This window comes from Argopecten irradians, chromosome 2, assembly GCF_041381155.1.
Source record: "Argopecten irradians isolate NY chromosome 2, Ai_NY, whole genome shotgun sequence".
In the NCBI taxonomy this organism is placed as follows: domain Eukaryota; kingdom Metazoa; phylum Mollusca; class Bivalvia; order Pectinida; family Pectinidae; genus Argopecten; species Argopecten irradians.
Window position 1 is genome coordinate 49,075,414 of NC_091135.1, and position 20,735 is coordinate 49,096,148.

At 33.5% G+C, this 20,735-nt stretch overlaps 1 protein-coding gene across 7 annotated transcripts in view; it reads right to left on the bottom strand.

The window, feature by feature from the left end:
* Positions 1–1,964: 1,964 nt before the first annotated feature.
* LOC138315789 (short transient receptor potential channel 7-like) overlaps positions 1,965–20,735 on the bottom strand; it is a 106,850-nt gene continuing 88,079 nt past the window's right edge. For 6 of the 7 annotated variants that reach the window (XM_069257053.1, XM_069257052.1, XM_069257055.1 and 3 more), the window contains 16 exons: positions 19,806–19,918; positions 16,962–17,120; positions 15,889–16,380; positions 15,228–15,404; positions 14,148–14,312; positions 12,866–13,121; positions 10,545–10,684; positions 10,121–10,220; positions 9,644–9,795; positions 9,026–9,189; positions 8,360–8,558; positions 7,848–8,090; positions 7,131–7,154; positions 5,893–6,048; positions 4,929–4,995; positions 1,965–3,581 (listed from right to left, as the gene is read on the bottom strand). In XM_069257053.1, coding sequence (XP_069113154.1) covers positions 3,079–3,581; positions 4,929–4,995; positions 5,893–6,048; positions 7,131–7,154; positions 7,848–8,090; positions 8,360–8,558; positions 9,026–9,189; positions 9,644–9,795; positions 10,121–10,220; positions 10,545–10,684; positions 12,866–13,121; positions 14,148–14,312; positions 15,228–15,404; positions 15,889–16,380; positions 16,962–17,120; positions 19,806–19,918 — 3,110 coding nt within the window. In that variant the 3' untranslated portion in view covers positions 1,965–3,078. The remainder of the gene's footprint in view (positions 3,582–4,928; positions 4,996–5,892; positions 6,049–7,130; positions 7,155–7,847; positions 8,091–8,359; positions 8,559–9,025; positions 9,190–9,643; positions 9,796–10,120; positions 10,221–10,544; positions 10,685–12,865; positions 13,122–14,147; positions 14,313–15,227; positions 15,405–15,888; positions 16,381–16,961; positions 17,121–19,805; positions 19,919–20,735) is intronic. The other variant, XM_069257054.1, reaches the window with a different exon arrangement.

Consider the following 20,735-nt stretch of genomic DNA (forward strand, 5'->3'; position numbering starts at 1 on the left):
CCCATAAACAAGACACACGATAGTTTGTAAAAGCGGTATTTTCTGTTGGTTTCGCTCAGGCTAAAGGGAGTGAGACAACTGATTTGTCCGTTATCAGTATAATTTAACTGGATCGGATGTGTTGTATGCCATCTTTGGCTGCATGTAGCAGTCATATAGCAAGGAGACGCAACACGAACACGCCAAAAACCATCCATTTAATGTTTGCTGTTTTTGGAACCCATTGGGTTTGCCATTCGGAAATGTCTCCTCCAGTTGTAATTGTAATTTCGTTGTCACCAACCTATCGGCAGGTGGAAAATTGCTATAAGTTAACTATTCATAAAAACAAGATTTGCATTACAGAGAAATTTTTAATTTAAATTTTATGATGATTTGATTACATCTAATTACACATTGTAAAAACTGAGAATGGAGTGGTGATAAGATATTGTCTAAAATCCATAATTTGGATGGTATACAATAGGTAAGCATTACAAATATACCATTATGTCAAGGGATAAAAAACTAAGCGTTATACGAAAGAGCTAAACTTTATATTGTGCGTCTCTTTATGTGAAATGAACATACCAGAGCAAACGATTTCTACGTCATTAACATATTTAAGAGACCTTTAAGCAATTGCTGAAATATAACGATAATTTTGTATTGATTGACCCTAGTTTACATAAGATCATTTTGCATACGAATGAATATGTCTACAACAATATTATCTTATATTTTTTCATATTTCAAAGAGGAACTCTTTTAAAAGAAATAATATTAATTTATAGCGAGGAAATAAAATTTCTGATTTAAGCAAGCGTGTAAATATGATATAAAAAGCAACAAATAGCAAAATTAGATGTCTAATTATATCAAAAGTCTAAACATTCGGCACGCTGGACCAGACATGTTGGGAAAAGACGTTAGACGTTACGTCACAATAAAAACAACCTGTAACCTTATCTAACTCATTTGAAATAATTTTGATAATTTCTTTATCGTTGATAGAACGACAATTATGTGGAATGTTTTAACATTATAAAGAGAAAGTGTAACGCTGCGAAATGACGGTGACAGGTTTGATATAGCTGTTCAGTTAAATGGTACATTTGCGGTCGTTTTTGCACATTAAAGATTACAAATTTGGTATTGTAATACTGTATTCCGAATTGATATACTGTAATAAAAGAAAAGTACAATATTTCCTTATCTATTGACGTTTTACTACTGATTTATTCTACGATCGCCACTTAACATTGATAATCCACTTTGGGACATGACTTGTATATTTATTTACTATATATAACCAATGTCATTAATGCAAGAACCCTATAGTAATCACCGTGTCCGTCTGTCTGTTCGTTCACGGTTGGTTTCCAACGATTTTCTTGAAAGACGTTGCCTATTTGTTTGCAAATTGTAACTGCTAATAGCTGATAATGTGTAGTTTACATTTTCACCCGAGAAATTCAATATGGTCGCTTTGACCACCTATAGGGATGAAAAAAGGTCCAATCGTCCAATCTCAATGAAAATTAGTATACAGGTGTTTCGAGGAACACTGAATGTAATGGGCATATTTTCGAAGTATAGAAATCCACAGTGAAGTTAAAAGAGGTCAGAAGTTTTTTTTTTATTCCACTTTTTGGTATTTTGGGATGTTTTGGGTCACTTGTTGAGTGTAGGCTTTGAAACCAATTTTAATTTTCAATCTAATAAAAATTAATTTCGACGTGAAAATGTGTTGTAATATGTCCTTGAGAAGATGTGGAAATAATTCATATTATCAAAGTCACAAAATATTCAGATACAAGGATGCACATGTGTCCATATAAAACATCACAGAAAAGCATGCAAATAAATATCAAACAAGTAGCTCGAAATTCAACAGTGATGTAAACAATATCAAATGTCTAACAATATAGCGGTAATAACACATGTTTTGGGTTATCTTAACAAGTTTAGGGAAAACAAATAAATTAAATGTCTTCATTTTAATGATATTAATAAAACTATGAAATTTAAAACAATGAAAATACACATAAATACGGTAATTATGCATGCTTCAATTATATAACATAGTAGGATTCATTCTTGGTTCTATTGTTGGATTGCGGGCAACGAATCGTTAACTTGATATTTGTAAAGTCGAAATTATTGATGAATCATTAGTAGATCAATAGTAGATCAAACCCATTAAAACAGTTATGAATAATATTTGATTTGAAATTTCAATCAATTTGAAAATAACTATGGATTCAGGAGAATTTTTTGTAAAAATGGAATGGCTTTAATTCAATTTACAACACAATGATGGCAGAAGAGAAAACACGATACTGGGATATTGATGTATTTCAGACTGTTAAATTGTTTGATTCAATAATATATCAAATATCAATATGGATATGGGTCACAGCTTCCTTTTAAACTAAGGTAATAGTTACATGTATCATATACACATAGATTTTAATTAACAAAGGAGGACTGCATATAAACAAATAAATCTTCATCAAGTAGAATACTAGATACATTACGTTAATAAATGAAATATTTGATTTTTAATATGAAAAATTTTATATGGCTTCAAATGATATTAAGTCATCACGGCATTTTAAATGAATTAATTTATATGACGAAATTGTAACACAATAATGAGAATATACAGTGGCAAGTCGTTATCCTTTTCATTCAAAACGAAGAAGAAAGGCATGTAGGCACTGTGATCGATAATAAATAATTGAAACAAAGCTACTATAAAATACTTCTAAGACTGGCTAGTCGTATTAAGTAAAAAGTAAGTTATCATACGATGCTGATAAGGGAATATGTGATTATCATATTAACATAAACCTGCAATGTTATTAAAATAATGCTTAACTGTCCACTATAATATGAAGTATGATCCATTCCCAGAGCAATTGTAACGATCCTGTTGCACCATCGACACAAACATCCACATAGTTACGAAAATATCCGTGTGGACAAAAACATCAGAGAATGATCTGCATCCATCTTTTTGATTGTAACGAGGTAAAATAGAGGATATCAGGCACTTTCGGTTCAACAAGTCATTGCGAATTGCCACTTCAAAATCTATAAACGTTCATCTACAATATCACAATTATTTTCACCATCTATAACCACTTCTACCGAAATATCCTCTGTATCTCGCTCCTTGGTATCCAGCTCCTCGGTATCACAGTCTGCTCGTTGTCTTTGTAATTTATGCTCAGTGGCAACTGTTGGTTTTTCCTCTTCCGGAATATCATGTAATACTCCTACGTTTGACTTCTTGTCACTATCTCCTAATTCCTCATTTGTCTCCTCATTACAATCATATATAGCACTTTCTTGTGAAACCGTGGCAGCCTTTGAAATTCCTTTCGGATCCATGAAATTAGTAAATTTGAAATCCGAATCACTTTTAGAAAGAGCTTTTAACCACATTGTTTGTTGTTGTATAAGTGTATCAATTTTGTACTCTAAGTTATCTACCCTTTCATACGTGTCCTTTGACTCACGTTGGCGTTGTGATAAATGGTTCAGCATCTCATAGCGGAAGCTTGATATATCTTGTTTGATTTCATCAAAATCACCTGCAGAAGTTCAAAAAGGTATATACATGAATGTTTTACGGAGAAATAAATAAATTAATTAATAAAATGAATTGCCCTATATTTCATGATTTATCTATGAAAATATCCTGTTATACTACAATAAATGTAAGTTAATTCAATATAGATATCTATTCAAAATAGAGAGTTAAACCAAACCAATCAAATACAATGTAAAACATTATTCAAAACGCATATACCGATTTAATATATAACGTTGGTTTTCTACAAACATGGATAAAAGGCATAAACCTGATAGAGCATATGGTTTTCGATTCTGATATAATGTAGAGTTAATGGATCATTTTGAAGGCATAGTTTTTTCTTGAAAGGTAGATGATAAATCGTCATATATATGAGATATGACAGACCGACATACCGACAGACATACATGTAGACGTAACAAATTAAGATACTAGAGCGAAGATATACGACACAATGACTGAACACGAAACGTCAGAGATGAGAAACACATTCAAGTGGGATGAAGTATACATAGATTTTGCTTGATATTCCAAAATGCATAAATAGGAAATATTTGAAATTGAATTAATACAAATATCGGATAGCAAATATGTATTGATTCTGTTTTTATCTAACAAAAAAACGTACCACTAGAATCATCGCAACGGTACTTTTATATCAAACGAAAAAGAGGAACAGATATAGTGTGTATATGTGATCAACATTCCACCAGGACAATATTTTAAATGCTACACAAACTTGAATATTGCAGTTACGACACAGACTACATGTACATGTATCATGACGAAATCAATTTATAAAGCTATATTGTATTATAGAATGTACATCAGAAGGTCAGAGGGTAAATCTGTTATGATACTAAATAAGTATACACAGGCAGATTTATATGTTTTGCCAAGCATATATCATATATTTAACTAGAAATGAAAAAATAAAATCACAATTTTTCTTTTTTCGAAAAAATTTCATCCCATCCCTCAGCTATCTGAGATTTCGTTAGCTAAAATGAGAGGTACAATAGATAATAAATCATTATCATCTTTATTTATATAAAATCAATTGACGTTAGATCAAGGCTAGGTATCCGGATAGGCTGTTATTTAAAATGTGTCATTTATCTGTAATAAGGACATATAATATCACTACTATGGAATCAAAATCAATATTTTGCAATTTACTTTGTTACCCCTTAATCAAACTATAGTCACTTGCCTATTTTTACCTGAAAGTATGTATGAAAAACTGGTGTTAGTTTGGTCCTAAATTACCCTGGCTATACACGAGTCATAAAATAAAAACCAACAAACAAAATCAACTTATAACGGATGTTTATTGTTTACTTACATTCGCCACTATCATCTTCACGCTGAACGTCAAAAATGTAACGCTTGACTATTCTCTTCATCACTCTCTGCAATGAAAACATTGAATTATAATTTTATTTATCCCCAAATGATTGGCGGAGAGCCGTCACGTGGTGACCCCCTAACACTTTATAGGGGATCAGCAAATTTTATTATGGTGCAATATGGCCGCTCACGCCATCGCTTCAAAATCTAAACACATTCTCTTCAACTAAATATACCATTTCTTACAATAAAACTATATAATACTTGTTATTTTTTGTGTAAAATTAATTTAAATATTTTTAATACTTCAAATTAAATAAAATATACTTTTTAAATACGAGTTGCTTCCCATACGCCAGTTGAAAGTTGATGACGCGATGAAAGTCAAATGTTATGATTCAAGCGTTTTCTCGACTGTGATTATAAACAAATGGAGGGGTTCGTAGGATTAATTTTTATATTTTTTTCGTAGGATCAATCCTCACTCTATAATTAATTCATCAACATGATTTTACCTCAGCGAGAATGCAGAGATGATCAAGGGACTTTACGCTTAAATGTTGGATTGATGTTTGTGTCATTTTTGTTTGTGATGCTACGCTTTCAATAATTACCTATACGGCCAGTCTGGTGTCGTATTGAGGTAGGCCTAAGTTACTGTTCACAAGGAATGTCGAAATTATCGTTGATTTATAGATTATTTAGTACTTGTTCTGCAGGTTCCTTATACAGTATATTTGCAGATTCCGGAAAGAAATACATACATAACAGGTCACTACTGAATTATTTTAAAAGCGGCGATTGTTTGTATCCTTCGACAGCATGATTCAAGTTTGGTTTCAGAAAGAACTAATTAAACAAATCAATGGTCCTCGATGCGCTAAATTCGTTATATAGTCTATATAACTTATATAATATGTTATGTCATCTTTAAGAACATAAACAACAATGGAACATACTTTGTATGTTAATTTCTCTGCGAACAGACTTGGATCCGAATCGTTGCGGACGAATCCGTTGGTGGTGTGTATTCGGTCCTGGAACACCTTGATGCCTTTTGTGTGGTTACTGGCACGACTATTTTGTGACCAAGCTGCACCTCGTCTCTCAGGTGGCTATAAAACACATAGAAATATAACGTATATGACCAACATTGCAAAAAAGCCAATTTAAAAATATGATCTCCACATTGTTATGTATATTAACCGCAACCCTTTCTAGCATTGTGCTAGATTATTTTGACGCTTGCTACTACTTCATAGGCTCATATATCGTAACATAAGCTCGTTATTTCAAATTGAACCAATACATTATTAAATGTGGGTGGCAATAAAAGAGGAAAAAAGAAAGAAAAATATAAAACTCATCGAAGATTTGAGTATTTATAAATAGTCCTTAACACGCAGCAAGTGGAAATGGAAACTTGTTATAACGGTATTACAACATGAACAATCACATTAACACAACATAAAGCAAATTCTTAAGAGTTAATTGGCAACAACATTAATTACTTCACTAATCCAGACTATTTTGAAGCATTTCCGAAGCAGAATATCCCTTTTTACAGACCATATATTAAAATATCACGGACGCACTGTGTATTTCATTTGATTTGAAAGCAACATCTTCTTTTAAGCTTAGCTTTTATCGAGCTAGATTATACATTGGACAAAGTTTTATTTTGGGTGATGTCATGGCATTTAACCAAAAATCACATGTAAACAACAATAACGGGAATATGACACCCGTCAGAAAATTATGGAAGACAAATATAATGGGAATTATATTACACATATATACAATTATCTTCAAAATTATCTGACAACATGGATTTTTCATAAACATCAATTCTTTTATATATCTTTCTAATAACTAACAACATCATATTTCATAATCGTAAATCTGTGACTATGCAATAACGAACAATTTGATTTGATAAGTTTTTGAGAAAAAGAATGCACAGAAGAATTTGAAGCTACCTTATTATAACACAGAACGAAGATGTAGAATCGATATATAAAAGCGAAAGTTTATCTGAGAAATAAGTTAAAGAGACAGATAATGTGAAATATATTTTTCTCGTGGGTATATAAAACATTGGTAAAGGGATAGATGGACAGGAGATAAAGTTGCATCGCAACTTATGATAGAAAAGGATACATATAATCTGGATAAAACATATAGTGTATATTTTTACCTTTGGTTGGGGGGCAGCCTGTGACTATAAGTAAAATGATACAAAAATCATAACATATTGTTTCTTTAAAAGAAAATCTAAGACGAGACGGAGATTACAATATCTTCAAAAACACTGATTATTAATGATGAATTATATTTTTTTATATAGTTATCAGAAAAGTCCAGATCTATGTAGTAATATGAGTGTATTATGTTCTAAACGTTATACTACATAACAATTTTGTTAATATACTTATAAATGACTTCAAATATTACCGAGGAATAATGTAGTACATTACACGTAGAAAGTCTTCTACAAGAACCCGTGTTTGTCAACTAACCTTTCTATTAAGTTTGTCTTTCGATAAACCCAACATTTTAAATATATCAGGAAAGCGACTTCTATGTCACGGGCTAGTGTTTTAAAAACAGGCCATAAATACTTAAGTCTATTACTTTTAAGCGAAATCTTAAGTTGCGGAGTTGAATTTTTAAACATAATGCATGATATATACAATTGCGTATAAGCGATATCTAATAGTTGGTTACAAAATTGAGAGCAAACACTCAACTGTTAGTGATCAAACTGAACTACAATAAACCACAATATTTGAAGTTTGTTAAAGAAATCTGGTTAGTACCTAGAAACTAAGAGAAGCTAACCACTAGAAAACGCTTGGAAATTAACTAAAATAGGTTCACTACGTATTGGTTCTTCCCGGTTGTAAAAACGTACCGAATTAGTTGATCCAGGACTCATGTTGAACATCTCGATATCCTTTACCCGCCCAGGGTGTATTGGGTGTGGCTCGTCCTGTTCGTCCTTCTTTGCGAAGGTTCTCCAACAATATGAGGCGGTATTGTAGAAAAATTTGGGCGTAGGAACAATATTAAAAGGAATAGGCAGAGTAGCATCATCCTTTATATATTCCATATATAACTTACTACGAGCAAATTTCCATTCTGTGTCGGCTTCACCCTGTATGTAAAGAATATATCACAAAATTGGATTAAATTTCAGAAAAGAGCAAATAGAGAAATAATAAGGGTTTCCGAAAAATGATGACTGATGAAACAATGTAGCATGAAGATTAATGAGCAAAGAAAATAAAAAAGAAATACCTTGGTTTCGTTACGATTTTTTTCACCACAAAAAATCCCGTTTATTACAAAGTGTCCGTGTTTTAAAAGTAATATCACTTTCAATTTTATATTTTCAAAGATACATTGAGATCTCTGAAGTCCCACCTGAATTATTTCAAATGACCTTGACATCATAGCAATGAGCATGTTGAGGAGTACTGTGACAGTAGCTATGTTATAGGCGCCGAATATCCAATACCCAACTGTCTGTGTGAAAATATGTCCAAACTCGCCAAGCTCAACAGCAGTTGTCTCCCCTCGGCCAAACAGTGACCAGAATACCGTTCGGAATGTAATATGTGGACTGAAGAAGAGAAGTAACATAACACTTTTAATAATTACTATATTGGGAAGTGATACATCAATGTAAAAGACAACAAGAAGCACTAGATAATATTTTTCATTTGATAACTATTCAAACTTTCGATGGTCGCATCGAATTGCAACCGATCGAGGAATTCATACAAGTGACACAAATCGGCATTGTCCTTAGTTAATCTAATGTTCTGTACATACACATAAACTTCTTGTTTATGTACACCTGGATATTTTGTGACCGTGTTTAAAATGAATTTGATCCTTTTGTGTGGCGATAAAGGGAAGAATCGCCTAGAAAATTTGACAATGATTTATCCAACACTGTTTGAATTACATCTTCGTCTTGTTAATACAAACTTTACAATAAAATATTAAAAACAGGTTCAATATATTCCGACTCAATGAGAGTGTATGACATCACCAGTGTATTATCCCTACTACTAACGTGCTTACATGCCGAAGTATTGACCAGCCAGTGTATCTTCGCTGTTAACACTATTTTTCATAAACACCACGTGTTTCCTCATCTCCTTTGGGTAATACCAATAAAGGTTGTGCAATCCGACCATAAAAGCCAGGAAAACCACCAAAAATATCACCCCAAACTTGAGAATATCCTGAAACGATAGAGGTGATACAATGTATAGCACTGGCTGTTATCGAACGATAGCATAATATGCATGTATCTCTTTTTAAGAATGGTTAAAATATCAAAGAACATCTATTTCTTTGCACATATTTTTTAATCTGGATTGTACTTGTTTATATCGGAAAATCAAATAAAGTCAGTTTTATGGAAAATTCATTGTCAAAACTTGGTTAATGATAGCACATTATAGTCGAGGATTACAAATATTTTTCCCATTATTGATATCAAAGGCGACATAAGATATGGTAACGTTATTTGATAATCTCATTTTTAAGTCTATTGAAATACTTATTCCAAGCAACATTGAATCATATTCTGAGATATTTCAATCAAAACTATACATAGCTTTAAAGCATATGACAGTAAGGCTGGTATTCTACAGAGATGTTCATACGAGAATATATCGCGTGATCTTTACTTACAGAAATCATCTTTGCAAGTGATATCTGCATAGGTCCGAATAACTCGTTGGCCGGTAGTACGTAGGACACCCGTGTGAAGCTGATGACGTTCGCGAGAGCAAATAGTCCTTCCGCAATGTTATGGGGATCCCATGCGCTCCAATACGACCTATCTGGATTAAAACAAGGATTTTGATGGTGAATCCTGTTCTCATACGTGATTCGAGTAAATAACTTCTTTCAATCCTAATTCGTTGATGACTACTTCCATCTTACACGAATATTGTGTCTTTGTTTGTGAGAGTTAGAATGAGCGAATATATTTCCTTATCAGATGGCAGTTTATTAAGCTTAATACATTGATTATATTTATCACTCAAAACTATTTCATATTGCGACCACAAATGTATCTGTGTACGGAACATAAATGTGATTTATGGTTTAAACCATTGCTTGTGTTTTTGTGGTATGTTTTCACGTAACTTTTTATCAAAGTACCTGCTATAAGCCAATACATCTGTGATTTCGCCCCATTTTCCTCGTTGGCAAGGGCTATCCATGATGCCGAGTTACTGAAGAACGTTAAAGCCATATTAACCTGTAATAAACGAAATATTTCATTGATCATTGCGGTAACATACACATGTACCTTTGTGTACGATGATTTGGTGAATCCCGTGTAAGATAGTGTAAATGGAGTAGGTATAAAATGTGCACTTTATCTAAATATGTATCGTTGATGTATATAAAACAATATCGTTGTTCTTACCATGCAAGTGGAAATATTCAATCATACAAAAGCATCCATAAGGCCGACGTCATAGTTATAAAGTTTATATAGTTGTCCTATCAAATGTAGATCATTTCTTCTTCAAGCTTTTTACCTTCTCGTTAGAGATATTATCGTTGATGGAATGCTCACCTTCATGATTGTGATGTAGCGAAGTGTAAAGGACGTGATGTATAGCGTCAGTACGGCAACGTCCAGATAGTTGTACAGGGAATCAAAGTAGTCATATATACCGGCACTGTACACCTGTTTCACCTCCTGCCACAACATCCCTGCCGAACAGATAGAACGGAAAGTTATAATAGTCATATTATTAAAAGAAAACAGTCATAGTATCGATATCTTGGCTCGAAATAACGATCAGTAACAAAAACACACAAGATGCCAGAACTATTAAAAATAGAACATTCATTCTTGCCTTAAAACAAATATTGATGACCAAAGGCGACTTAATCAAAATTATACAAACTAAGTAAATTCGAAGTCAGCTGTATCGAAGTCAAACTTCGACTTACCAAAGTATTAGAATTTTATATGCTTCAATAAACAGTGTGCATAATGAAATCCAAATAGATAGTTCCAAAGGAATGTTCGTATTCTAAGACTAGCAGTTAGTAGATTATACTGTCACTCATATACCACGAGGATCTATATACTCATAAAATGACGGCTGCCTTATGGTACAAATCTTTACTAAAAAGCACCAAGTGCAGTTGAAAATAGCGAAATGATAGTCAATCATTTTAAAATTAACAAAATAACAGCATATCGAATATCATTTAGTAAAAGTGGAATTGTCGCCTTGAGGCCGACACAAAAGGAAAATTATGGCGGGAGCTAATATAGAACGTACTAATCTAGTCACTACGTATAGGCGAATGAACCACGCGAAATGTGAACAAAACCATTGCGATAGAAAATCCCTTATACATATCGTAATTAATTCCTTTTCTCGTGGTTCGTGTCATGCCGCTTTATCTTAGGACTGAGCCACGTCTTGTTCTGGCCTAGAGCAACGCTTTGTAATCAGAAATACTGTTGGGATGTAGAATCGGCGGCCGATTGGAAACTGTATTTAGACTTTAGACATCAGATTGCTATCAAGTACGATTTGTTTTCTAGATTGGAAAAAGAGAATTTACCAGGAAAAAAAATGATTAAGAAATGTACGAACGGTATTGTTTTCAGTGGCATCATGATATATCTGACGGGACAGACTTTGTATGGGTGTATAGCAATCGTCTGTGGATGGAACTCTCTGGTGATAGTGTGATAATTGAACCATTGTACAGCAGCATGAACCTCTGAATGTCTGGTGAATATACTATATCCGTATCTAAACGTCCGTCTGCAACAACTTTTGGAATTTAATTCCCTCTCCATGCCAAAGTAGCTATCAACATATGCCCACGACGTAAGCTCAATGATAATAGCGAGTATGTTAAACCGTTGTCTTATCACATCTACATTCAGAGTTATTGCTTGTGATTAGTGGAATTGTAAAATCAGATATAACCAGAACACGATAAATAATTTATAAGATTTATAATTTTTTAACAACTTATGAGGTTAATGCTAAGATTGTTGATGTGCGATAATAGTATATCCCGTCGGAGGCTAAATTATGAGACTAATAAACGATGCACGTTGTATAGGTATTGATGTACATTCATTTGTTTATCTACAAATTGATATAAAACATGTGTCTTCCTAACACGTATACATAGTTCGACGAGGTTGTAAACAAGGTTATAAATCTCATGACTCGTCTTTAAAATCGTTTCTTGAAAGAGGACATCAAAACGACATCAAAACACTGTTGAATAAATAGTTACATGTAGGTTCCAATATCAACATAATCTCCCTGTAATGTCGACAAAACCAAAATGATTACATGCTCTAAATGTCTTCAAATTTATTTCCGACAAGCTATAACGATTCGCTACTTAAAAATGGGAAAACAATACAAATAGTTAACACACCGTTCTTTTAGAACTAATCTAATGAAATATGAAAAAATCAGACGTCCCTGTAGAGATGTGTTATGTGATAAACTACAGTGATTTACGTATAATATCAAAGCTTCAAGGAACGTAACTAGCTCATATGATGTTGATGTATTGGAAACAGTCTCATAAGATAAATCGAACTAAATCTATGCTAAATGATGATGATGATGATACACAGTATTCACAGGAGTATAGAATACATTTATTTGTAAATGTACATTTAACGTTCTCTCAATGAGACCTTATTAATTCTTTGAGTTATCCCTTGTTTTAATTTGAATTAACTTTTGATATGTATATTTAACTTCAGTGGGTACAACACAAGTCAAATACAGTAAATAATAATTCGAGAAAATGAGGTTTCACTCGCTTTGTATTTGTGTGTTATTTGTCCGCGTATGGATAACTTTTGATATAAAATACTTATTAAAAAGCTGTTCTAACCGATGATCCAGAGGGACAGCATCAGATGTATGATTTCCGGTTTGGATATTCGCACGACAAAATCGGTAGGGTATTCGCTGGATCTGTTCATCTGGAACGACTCGTAGTTGTCACAAATATTTTCGAAGGCTCGTATCTTATGCTGTGTGGCAGGCTGGGCTGTGATGCTCGATATCAATATCATAACCAGGAAGGTGATGAAAGACATGGTGTGGCCGATGAACTTAACACACGGGTAACGCATTAGTTTTCCAAACTGTCAAAAAGAAAGTATGAGACGATATTACAATATCTCGTCAATTCAAGTTTAAGGTGACTACGAAATCATTTTGAAAATAGTAAGAAGTACTTCAATTCATTGTGAACAAAGAAGCCTTAAATTACATCGAAAACTGACAAGAAATAGATCGAATCAAACCACTCACTGTTATTGATAATAAAATTGTAGCAAAAGGCAATTTTGACTTTCTTTTTCTTTCCATTGTATTTGTACCCTAATGAACCTATTACAATGTACATGATGGTGTTTTATCCTGCAACTATCCCACATTCTGACCGATAACTACTGCCGGATAAACTTGTGCTTTATCCGTCAATACGAAATACTTTATCCGTCAATACGATCACGTGAATTTGTTCCATATATCACGGAATTTTTTGTAACTTGACCAAGAACTTGAACCTTCCTGTGAATGAAATGTCAGAGAGTCCCGCTAAAGCGTGACGTCACATTCATCGGAATGCCGTTATTTTTACGATATCGAAAATCTGGTATGGCGATGTCGTCTTTTTCTTGGCTCATGGCAAAGGTATGTATTGTAAAGTAATTCTTTAATGGATGTTTATTGTTTTTTGAGTATTTTTGTTTTGTTTCAGTGATATTACACGCTGAATAGAATTACGGATACTGTTTGCGAATGCGCTTATTTAATTCCCACGGCAGTAAAAAGGAGTGCACTCTCATTCGGTTGAGTGAATGAATCTTTACCTCCGCATCAAAGAAGCGCTCCGCTTCGAGCGAAACCAAGTAAATAACATGGCAATTTGCTTTCGTTTTAAATGTCATAATGGTTGCAGTATAAACAGAACACACGGTTAGTATCTTACAATACTAGGTTTATTTTGGTGCTCGACACGGAAAGCCGAGATGACTAAGTCTCGCACTAAAATAAACCTTGTATTGTAAGATACTAACCATGTATTCTCTATTTGTCTCTAAACTTCTTAAGTAACATTGGACTGGTTTCATTTTTGTGCCTTGTTTGATTTCATTTAAACAAACCTTGGACTTTGGAATAAACCAGTAGAGGATGGCTAACACAGGATAGCATAGAGTAATACTGATGACCATCATACTGCGGAAAAACCAGTTTGACCTTTCAAGAGAGCGAAGGTCATCGTACCAAATGCTGACCAGCTTCTGTTGGCAACTTGGGTGGGCAACGAACTGTAAACAAAGTAATTTCGATATTTGAATGGCATTGAAGATTGCTGATGGTTTGATAGTCTATTAAAGCATACCATCCCATTTTTCTTAGTAGTTCTCGTAATATCTATAAAACAAAAAATGTTACTTAAGAGGTGTATTTTGAAAATATGACTTTACTTTTACAATACGATTAATAAAATGAAGAAGTTTTTATTTTAGCACTTAAGTCACATACTAAAATAAGGCACAGAGTTGAATGATGTCTATCAAAAGTTAATACAATTTGGTTTGAACACTTAAATCGATGAACGTAAAGACCTTGACTGTTTTCAGTCCATACACCTTTAGCCAGTTAAAATGAAAACAAGCTCTGTATAAAAATGTTTCGTTTAGAGAAGAATGTATACAGAACCTGTAAACCATAACTTATTCTCTGACCCATTATAAAATTTTAGGGCTTTCAACTTATGATAAAATAATATATTATTTTATCTAATCATTGATGTCACTATATTTTAAATTCTTAGGGGTATGAAAGAATTTTTTTGCTAAATGTGAATCCGCGTAGAGGATTCTCACAAAAGTTTGCAAACAAAATATTTTTTTTCATAACCCTATGAAGTTAAAAAAAATAGTGACAACAATGCTTATAATTAGTTTTTCAGTCTACGTGATAGCATAAAATACGTTAAAATGTACGATTACATTGATTTACCACTGAATTATTTTTCTAAATCAATACGCAACGTATTTTGACGTCATGATAACGTCGGGTTTCCGCGCTATTCTCGGATTTTGTCTTCATTGCATATGAAGAATAAGAATCTGTCAATCAGAGAGTCGGACTTGGTATGAAAACAAATAAAAATTAATTATCAAAAATTACTTATTAACTAAATGATAAAGGATATAATAGTCGTTTACGTCACGTACCTTTTTTTCATTGTAATGAATAGCTAGTTTGAGTCTGGCCAGTAATTCGTATGTGTCATCTTCACAGTCCGGCCCCTTCTTGTTTAGAAGCTTCTCTAGCTCGTCGTGACCTCTCACCTTGTCTAGTAATTTCACTACATAAACACTGAGCTGGTCCGCCAAACCAAGGTATTCGTTCTGGTAAAGATTCATACATTCATTCGTTTGTTATTGTTTGACCTCAAATATTTAAAATCATGATGTTTGTTGCTTGATTAATAAACGTCCTATTACTGCCGAAGACACTACGCAACACACCCCACCCGGCCGCACAATACTGTATAATAATCTTAATCATAAACATCAAAGCTATAAATATAAAATGTCATATTGGTGCTAACGCTATCAGAGTTTGACACGAAGAACATTAATAGAACCCAAAAACAAAACTGTAACAAAATGGAAGCTCTTATCACAATAGATTGATTACTAGTTACCCTGAACAGTATTATTGAGTGGAAAGAAGATATAATGACAACTGAATCATGACACAAACATAATGTAATAATAGTTTCGAATTTTATAAAGTCTGATATGAACCAGAGTCATCATAACATTATTTCATGAATATAATATCGTGTCAAAATATAATTTAGTCACTCAAAACTCTAAGATTCCTTACTTTGTAATACTTTTCAACTTTTGCTACCCCTCGGAGTTCCCTTGCCAATTCAAACGCTGTCAGGATAGGGTCTTTACTGGAAAGTGAAATATAGGCACTGCTTGCTAGACCACGGTAAGCATTGAGCCTCGTTTTCGCTAGGCGCCATTGATCAAATTGAATCTTATTACTACACTCTTGGCAATTGCAGTAATAATGATGTGGCTTATTTATGTTCTCACCACGAAGTAAAAGTAACTGAATTATTTCGAACTGATTTCGCTCCGCCGCCAAAATCAGCGGCGTAATGTCAGCAGAAAATGGCGAATCTTCATTTGTTGTATTAAAAAAATAGTCTGTTTCACCAAAGCGCTTGTTGTCCCTTTTAACGTCTCTGTATTTCGGATGCTTCAGAATGGTCTCTGCGATCTGTTCGTGGCCGGCACTGATGGCCTGGAGCAGAGCTTCATGGATGTTAGCCAGATTTGACCGGTCCAAAAGTAGCTCCACGACCTTGGATAGAAATCAAACATCATCACTATTTGATTGACATTATATTTATTTACTCATAGCCGCTCCACCGCTGAGTAGTTTAAGCAGATTAGACATAGATCGATGACAGACATATTATCTAGATTAAGGAGAGAAAAACAAACGTCTACTACGATGTATGGTACATATAATACCGACAACGTGAATATTAACGCGAGGAGGAGAATATTACTAAGAGTTTATTTATATGATCAGATTATTTTTGCAAGGATGCATACAAAACTTCATTACGCCGAATTTGATATGCGCTTGTAAAATGGAAACTAGATGGTTAATTATGCGGAATCAACTATGGTCCAAATCATCTAAGTGAAGTTAATGAATTCAAGGGCAAAAAGGGACATGGATAAATTAATCAATTTAATGTGCATGTATATTGTCTCAAACGATGAGATGAGCGTAGGTTCTAGATCTGAAGAGCAAAAATAAAAAATAACCGTATAAAAATATCACTTTTTATATTTTCACAAACATTAAATACAATGCAAACAAGTATCCACTGGTTGCTCTTTTAAATAAAAGAGTATAAAATAAAGCAGTACCTCCAGATGTTCATTACCCACTGCGAGTCGTAGTGGGGTTCTGCCTATGATATCGCTATAGTCGACATTAAACGTCAGGTTTTCGTCCAGAATTCTCTTGACAGAAGGAATGTCTCCAAACTCGGCGGCATAGATGAATTCCTCCTCAACGGAGGATAACTGTGATAAAGAAATCACACAAGCCTTTAGTAATCTCATTCTGTCACATCAGCGACAGCCCAACAAAGGCTTCATTTCGTCTTATTGTTTACATTGCACGAAAACCATATTAGAAACAATAGGGATTGCGCAATGTTACATTTGTATCTAAATATACTTAAGTCTGTAGTCAATACCGCATCTATATTAGATTTTATGTTGTGTCCTTGATCTCGTGAAATAATGAGATATAATGTGAATTTATGTATTTTTTTTCGTTTTTTTTTACATTTTCTTATATCAAACCTAGTTTTGTTCCGGACCTCTGATTTTTTTTATTTAATGTTTTGACCCGGTTTACTCATTTTTGATTAATATTGATTAAGTCAAAACGCGTCCATTTCCAGAGCACTCTGTATTTATTTATAAGCTACCTTTTATCTCAGATAACGTATGTTTAATCATTCTACGTTACTTGTATTACACCTTTGTAATTATGATAACCGTAATGCCAATTTAGTATCTATAGCTGTATCAACAACTTTATAATTCTGCAGGTGTGTACATATTGTTTTAGATTTTCATTCGCATTATTATTTAACAAATATTGATGAATCAATCTCCACCCCGTCCATATCAATGCTATGACTGATTCATATTATTGCTTTCTGACATTAGTTTTGTCCTATTCAATAAATATGGTTGTATATTGACATAAAAATTGTTTGTAAAGCTAGTGCAAAAACCAAATAAGATAAACACCAGGAGTCGTCACATAGACCCTTGTAGGCCTTTCATCTTCAATAAGTGTAGGTAGTGCTATATAAAGAATGCCGGATACCTTATCCTCTGGAGAACTGGCAGTAGAGTGTCCAGACAGTGTTGGGCCACCATACGTTTGCTTCAAATAACTTGCATTGCCGAAGCAATCAATTTTATTAATAACTCGATTAAAATTTCCTTTTACGAAAACCTTCATAGTTTGATGCGTTTATTGAGACATTATTCGTTGTGGTATTATTAAGTTTCTGACACCACTATAGAAGACAAAGGCCCTTGACCTTCACGTAATGTACTCTCATATTGGGTATAATCTGGATATAAATATGGTCAGACCGAAAATAACTCTCTGGTAGAGTTAATGTAGATGATTATGCGACGTAAATGATAGACTTATAAGTATGTTAAAAACACATATAACAAACAATAGATGGACTTAATAGGACGATTGTTTTATAATTTTTGGAGGATAATTTAAATGCTTTCGTAACCTTATCAATTGTTCACAATAATCTTTCAGAGAAAATTTGTGTTTCATATAAGGAATGTAGTGGCATAAATGCGGCTTATTCAGGGAGATAAGATTATGACCAATCGTTTTGAATCATACACCTACATCCCCTGGATTTACCTCATTCACAGCGAAGGCAGGTCTCCATTAAATATCATACTTGTTAATAGGGCATTCGCCACCGCACAATTAAATCTGATTGCGAAGGGAGGCGTGGGAAGAAAACTAAAGCAGATTTGCTTACGCTTATCTCTTAGGATGAATTGAGTGGTTCCAGCGGAAAACATCAGACAGTGCATTATTTGATGTTACTCCGTTATAAAAAATATGTTTACATTTTGTATAGGATCAGACCGATTACTAAAGATACTCTACCCATTACAACATCATTTTGTATTAGTGTATTCCGAAGGTATGTACATGCTGTGTGGCCACGCGTCTGGTTCTCGTAAAGAAAGCTGATAATTTGTAGCTATTAATTCAACACACCTATACATAATCAATCGCATTTCATCTGTGTTTGAAACACTATCTCAGGTAGGTATCTCTTACTTATCTACACGTACATTAAGTACATTTACGACTATATCATTCAGATTATCTTTTTATTGTCTATTTTGACAACGAAATCAACTACAAGTGATTTTATTTCAGAAGATTGATTTAAATTTGATTTACCTCCGCGTCCATAATGAATATTTATTATATGTGTTTAAAGTAATATTTATTGTCTGCAAATGTACTTTTGTTTACCCAATAGGTAACAGTAACATACATGATTATGTTTATGTAAGTAATGTAGTTAAGATAGAGCTGCTTCGTGCTGCTAGCATTGTACCTGATACTAACAAGGCTGGGGTGCTTTAATGTAAAGTTAGACCAACATTGCTCTCTCACTCTCCTTTATTTTAGGTATTTCTTTCCAGCTATTCTATTTCTGAATCAATCTTCTTAAAGCAACTTCTTTTATCATAACTAAAATAAATCACCGCGCAAGACCGTCTACGTTTGAGGTTGTTCTAAATTGTGGCTATACCCTGTCGATAAATCTGTAGAATTGTACAGGTTGATATAATTTGGACTTATTAAGATTATGTTGAAGTCTTATTGAAGTATTTACATGCAATACGATGATTTCCCGGTTTTATATCAGCATCAACAATTATATAATGAACAGTGCGTGTTATTACTACGGAAATTATCTTGCGGTGGGTGTAACTGGATACGGGAGAACAATAGATGTTAATCCAAGTCTCCTCCATTTACAATTCTAAAGCAGCCAAGAAGAGGCATCCAAAAGAAATCAGAGAAATTCAAAATCTCTAACATCCGCGTCAACCACCTTTCTTGGAACAACACGTGACTCTCTGTCTCGTATGAGATAGCAATTATGGTGAATATTCAATTAGTCTTACCGATCTATGTATGCCGTTGGCCTTGTCCCCCGCGAGGTTTAGCCTGGACAAGTTCCGCTTGTCTCTAGTAGTCCTGTAAGGCATGTTGGACTCCAGTTGGTCATTTTGCCGTGCTGTAAGTATAAATTAGAAAGATTGATTACATTGATATGAAACGAACTAGAAATCGACCTACGTCAAATTACCCAGACGGTGATTCGTGTCATCGAATTAATTCGCATGGTGTGTAATGCATCACAATTGACAGACGGGTTCAAGGCGAATGGGCGATACATTTAGTTATACCACAGTCTAGGGTCTATCAATAAATTCATTTATCTGGTGAGATTGATATCAATTATTTCATAAATAATTAATCATACAGCATTAATCCATCGTTACATACGATGTACATGTACATACTACCTTAAGTAACTCTAAGAGGTGTTTGCTTTTGAATAACTAGCGTAATAGAGATTTTTATCATATGTACATCCTTTTATTTTTCATCATATTAGATAATGTATAATTGCAAAATAAATCCAATTTTCCATTTTCAAATTAGCATCATTTTATTATGATTTTCCAAACCAGGGTCAAAGGATTTAAAATACTAGAACTTCTTTTCGGTGGGTTAGTCAATTAAGATTCACGTCTTACCAACAGCTAAAGGCATTAAGAACAACCACACGTGTGAGCGTGAGCTGTGCTATATTAAGTCGAGGCACTGAAATGTCTTGACACTTTTATAGTAACAATATGGTTAATATTCCATTTGCATTTTTTGCACGTTTAATGCTTAGAGATTTCGAATTTGCTCGCTGATATTTGACACTGCTGATAATTCAATCAATCAATTATTAAATCGATAAATTTCATATCTAACGATGCTCCTACATTAACATAACGCCACTACTATGATGCAAGCTGAGGTCGATAAGACAAGCAATA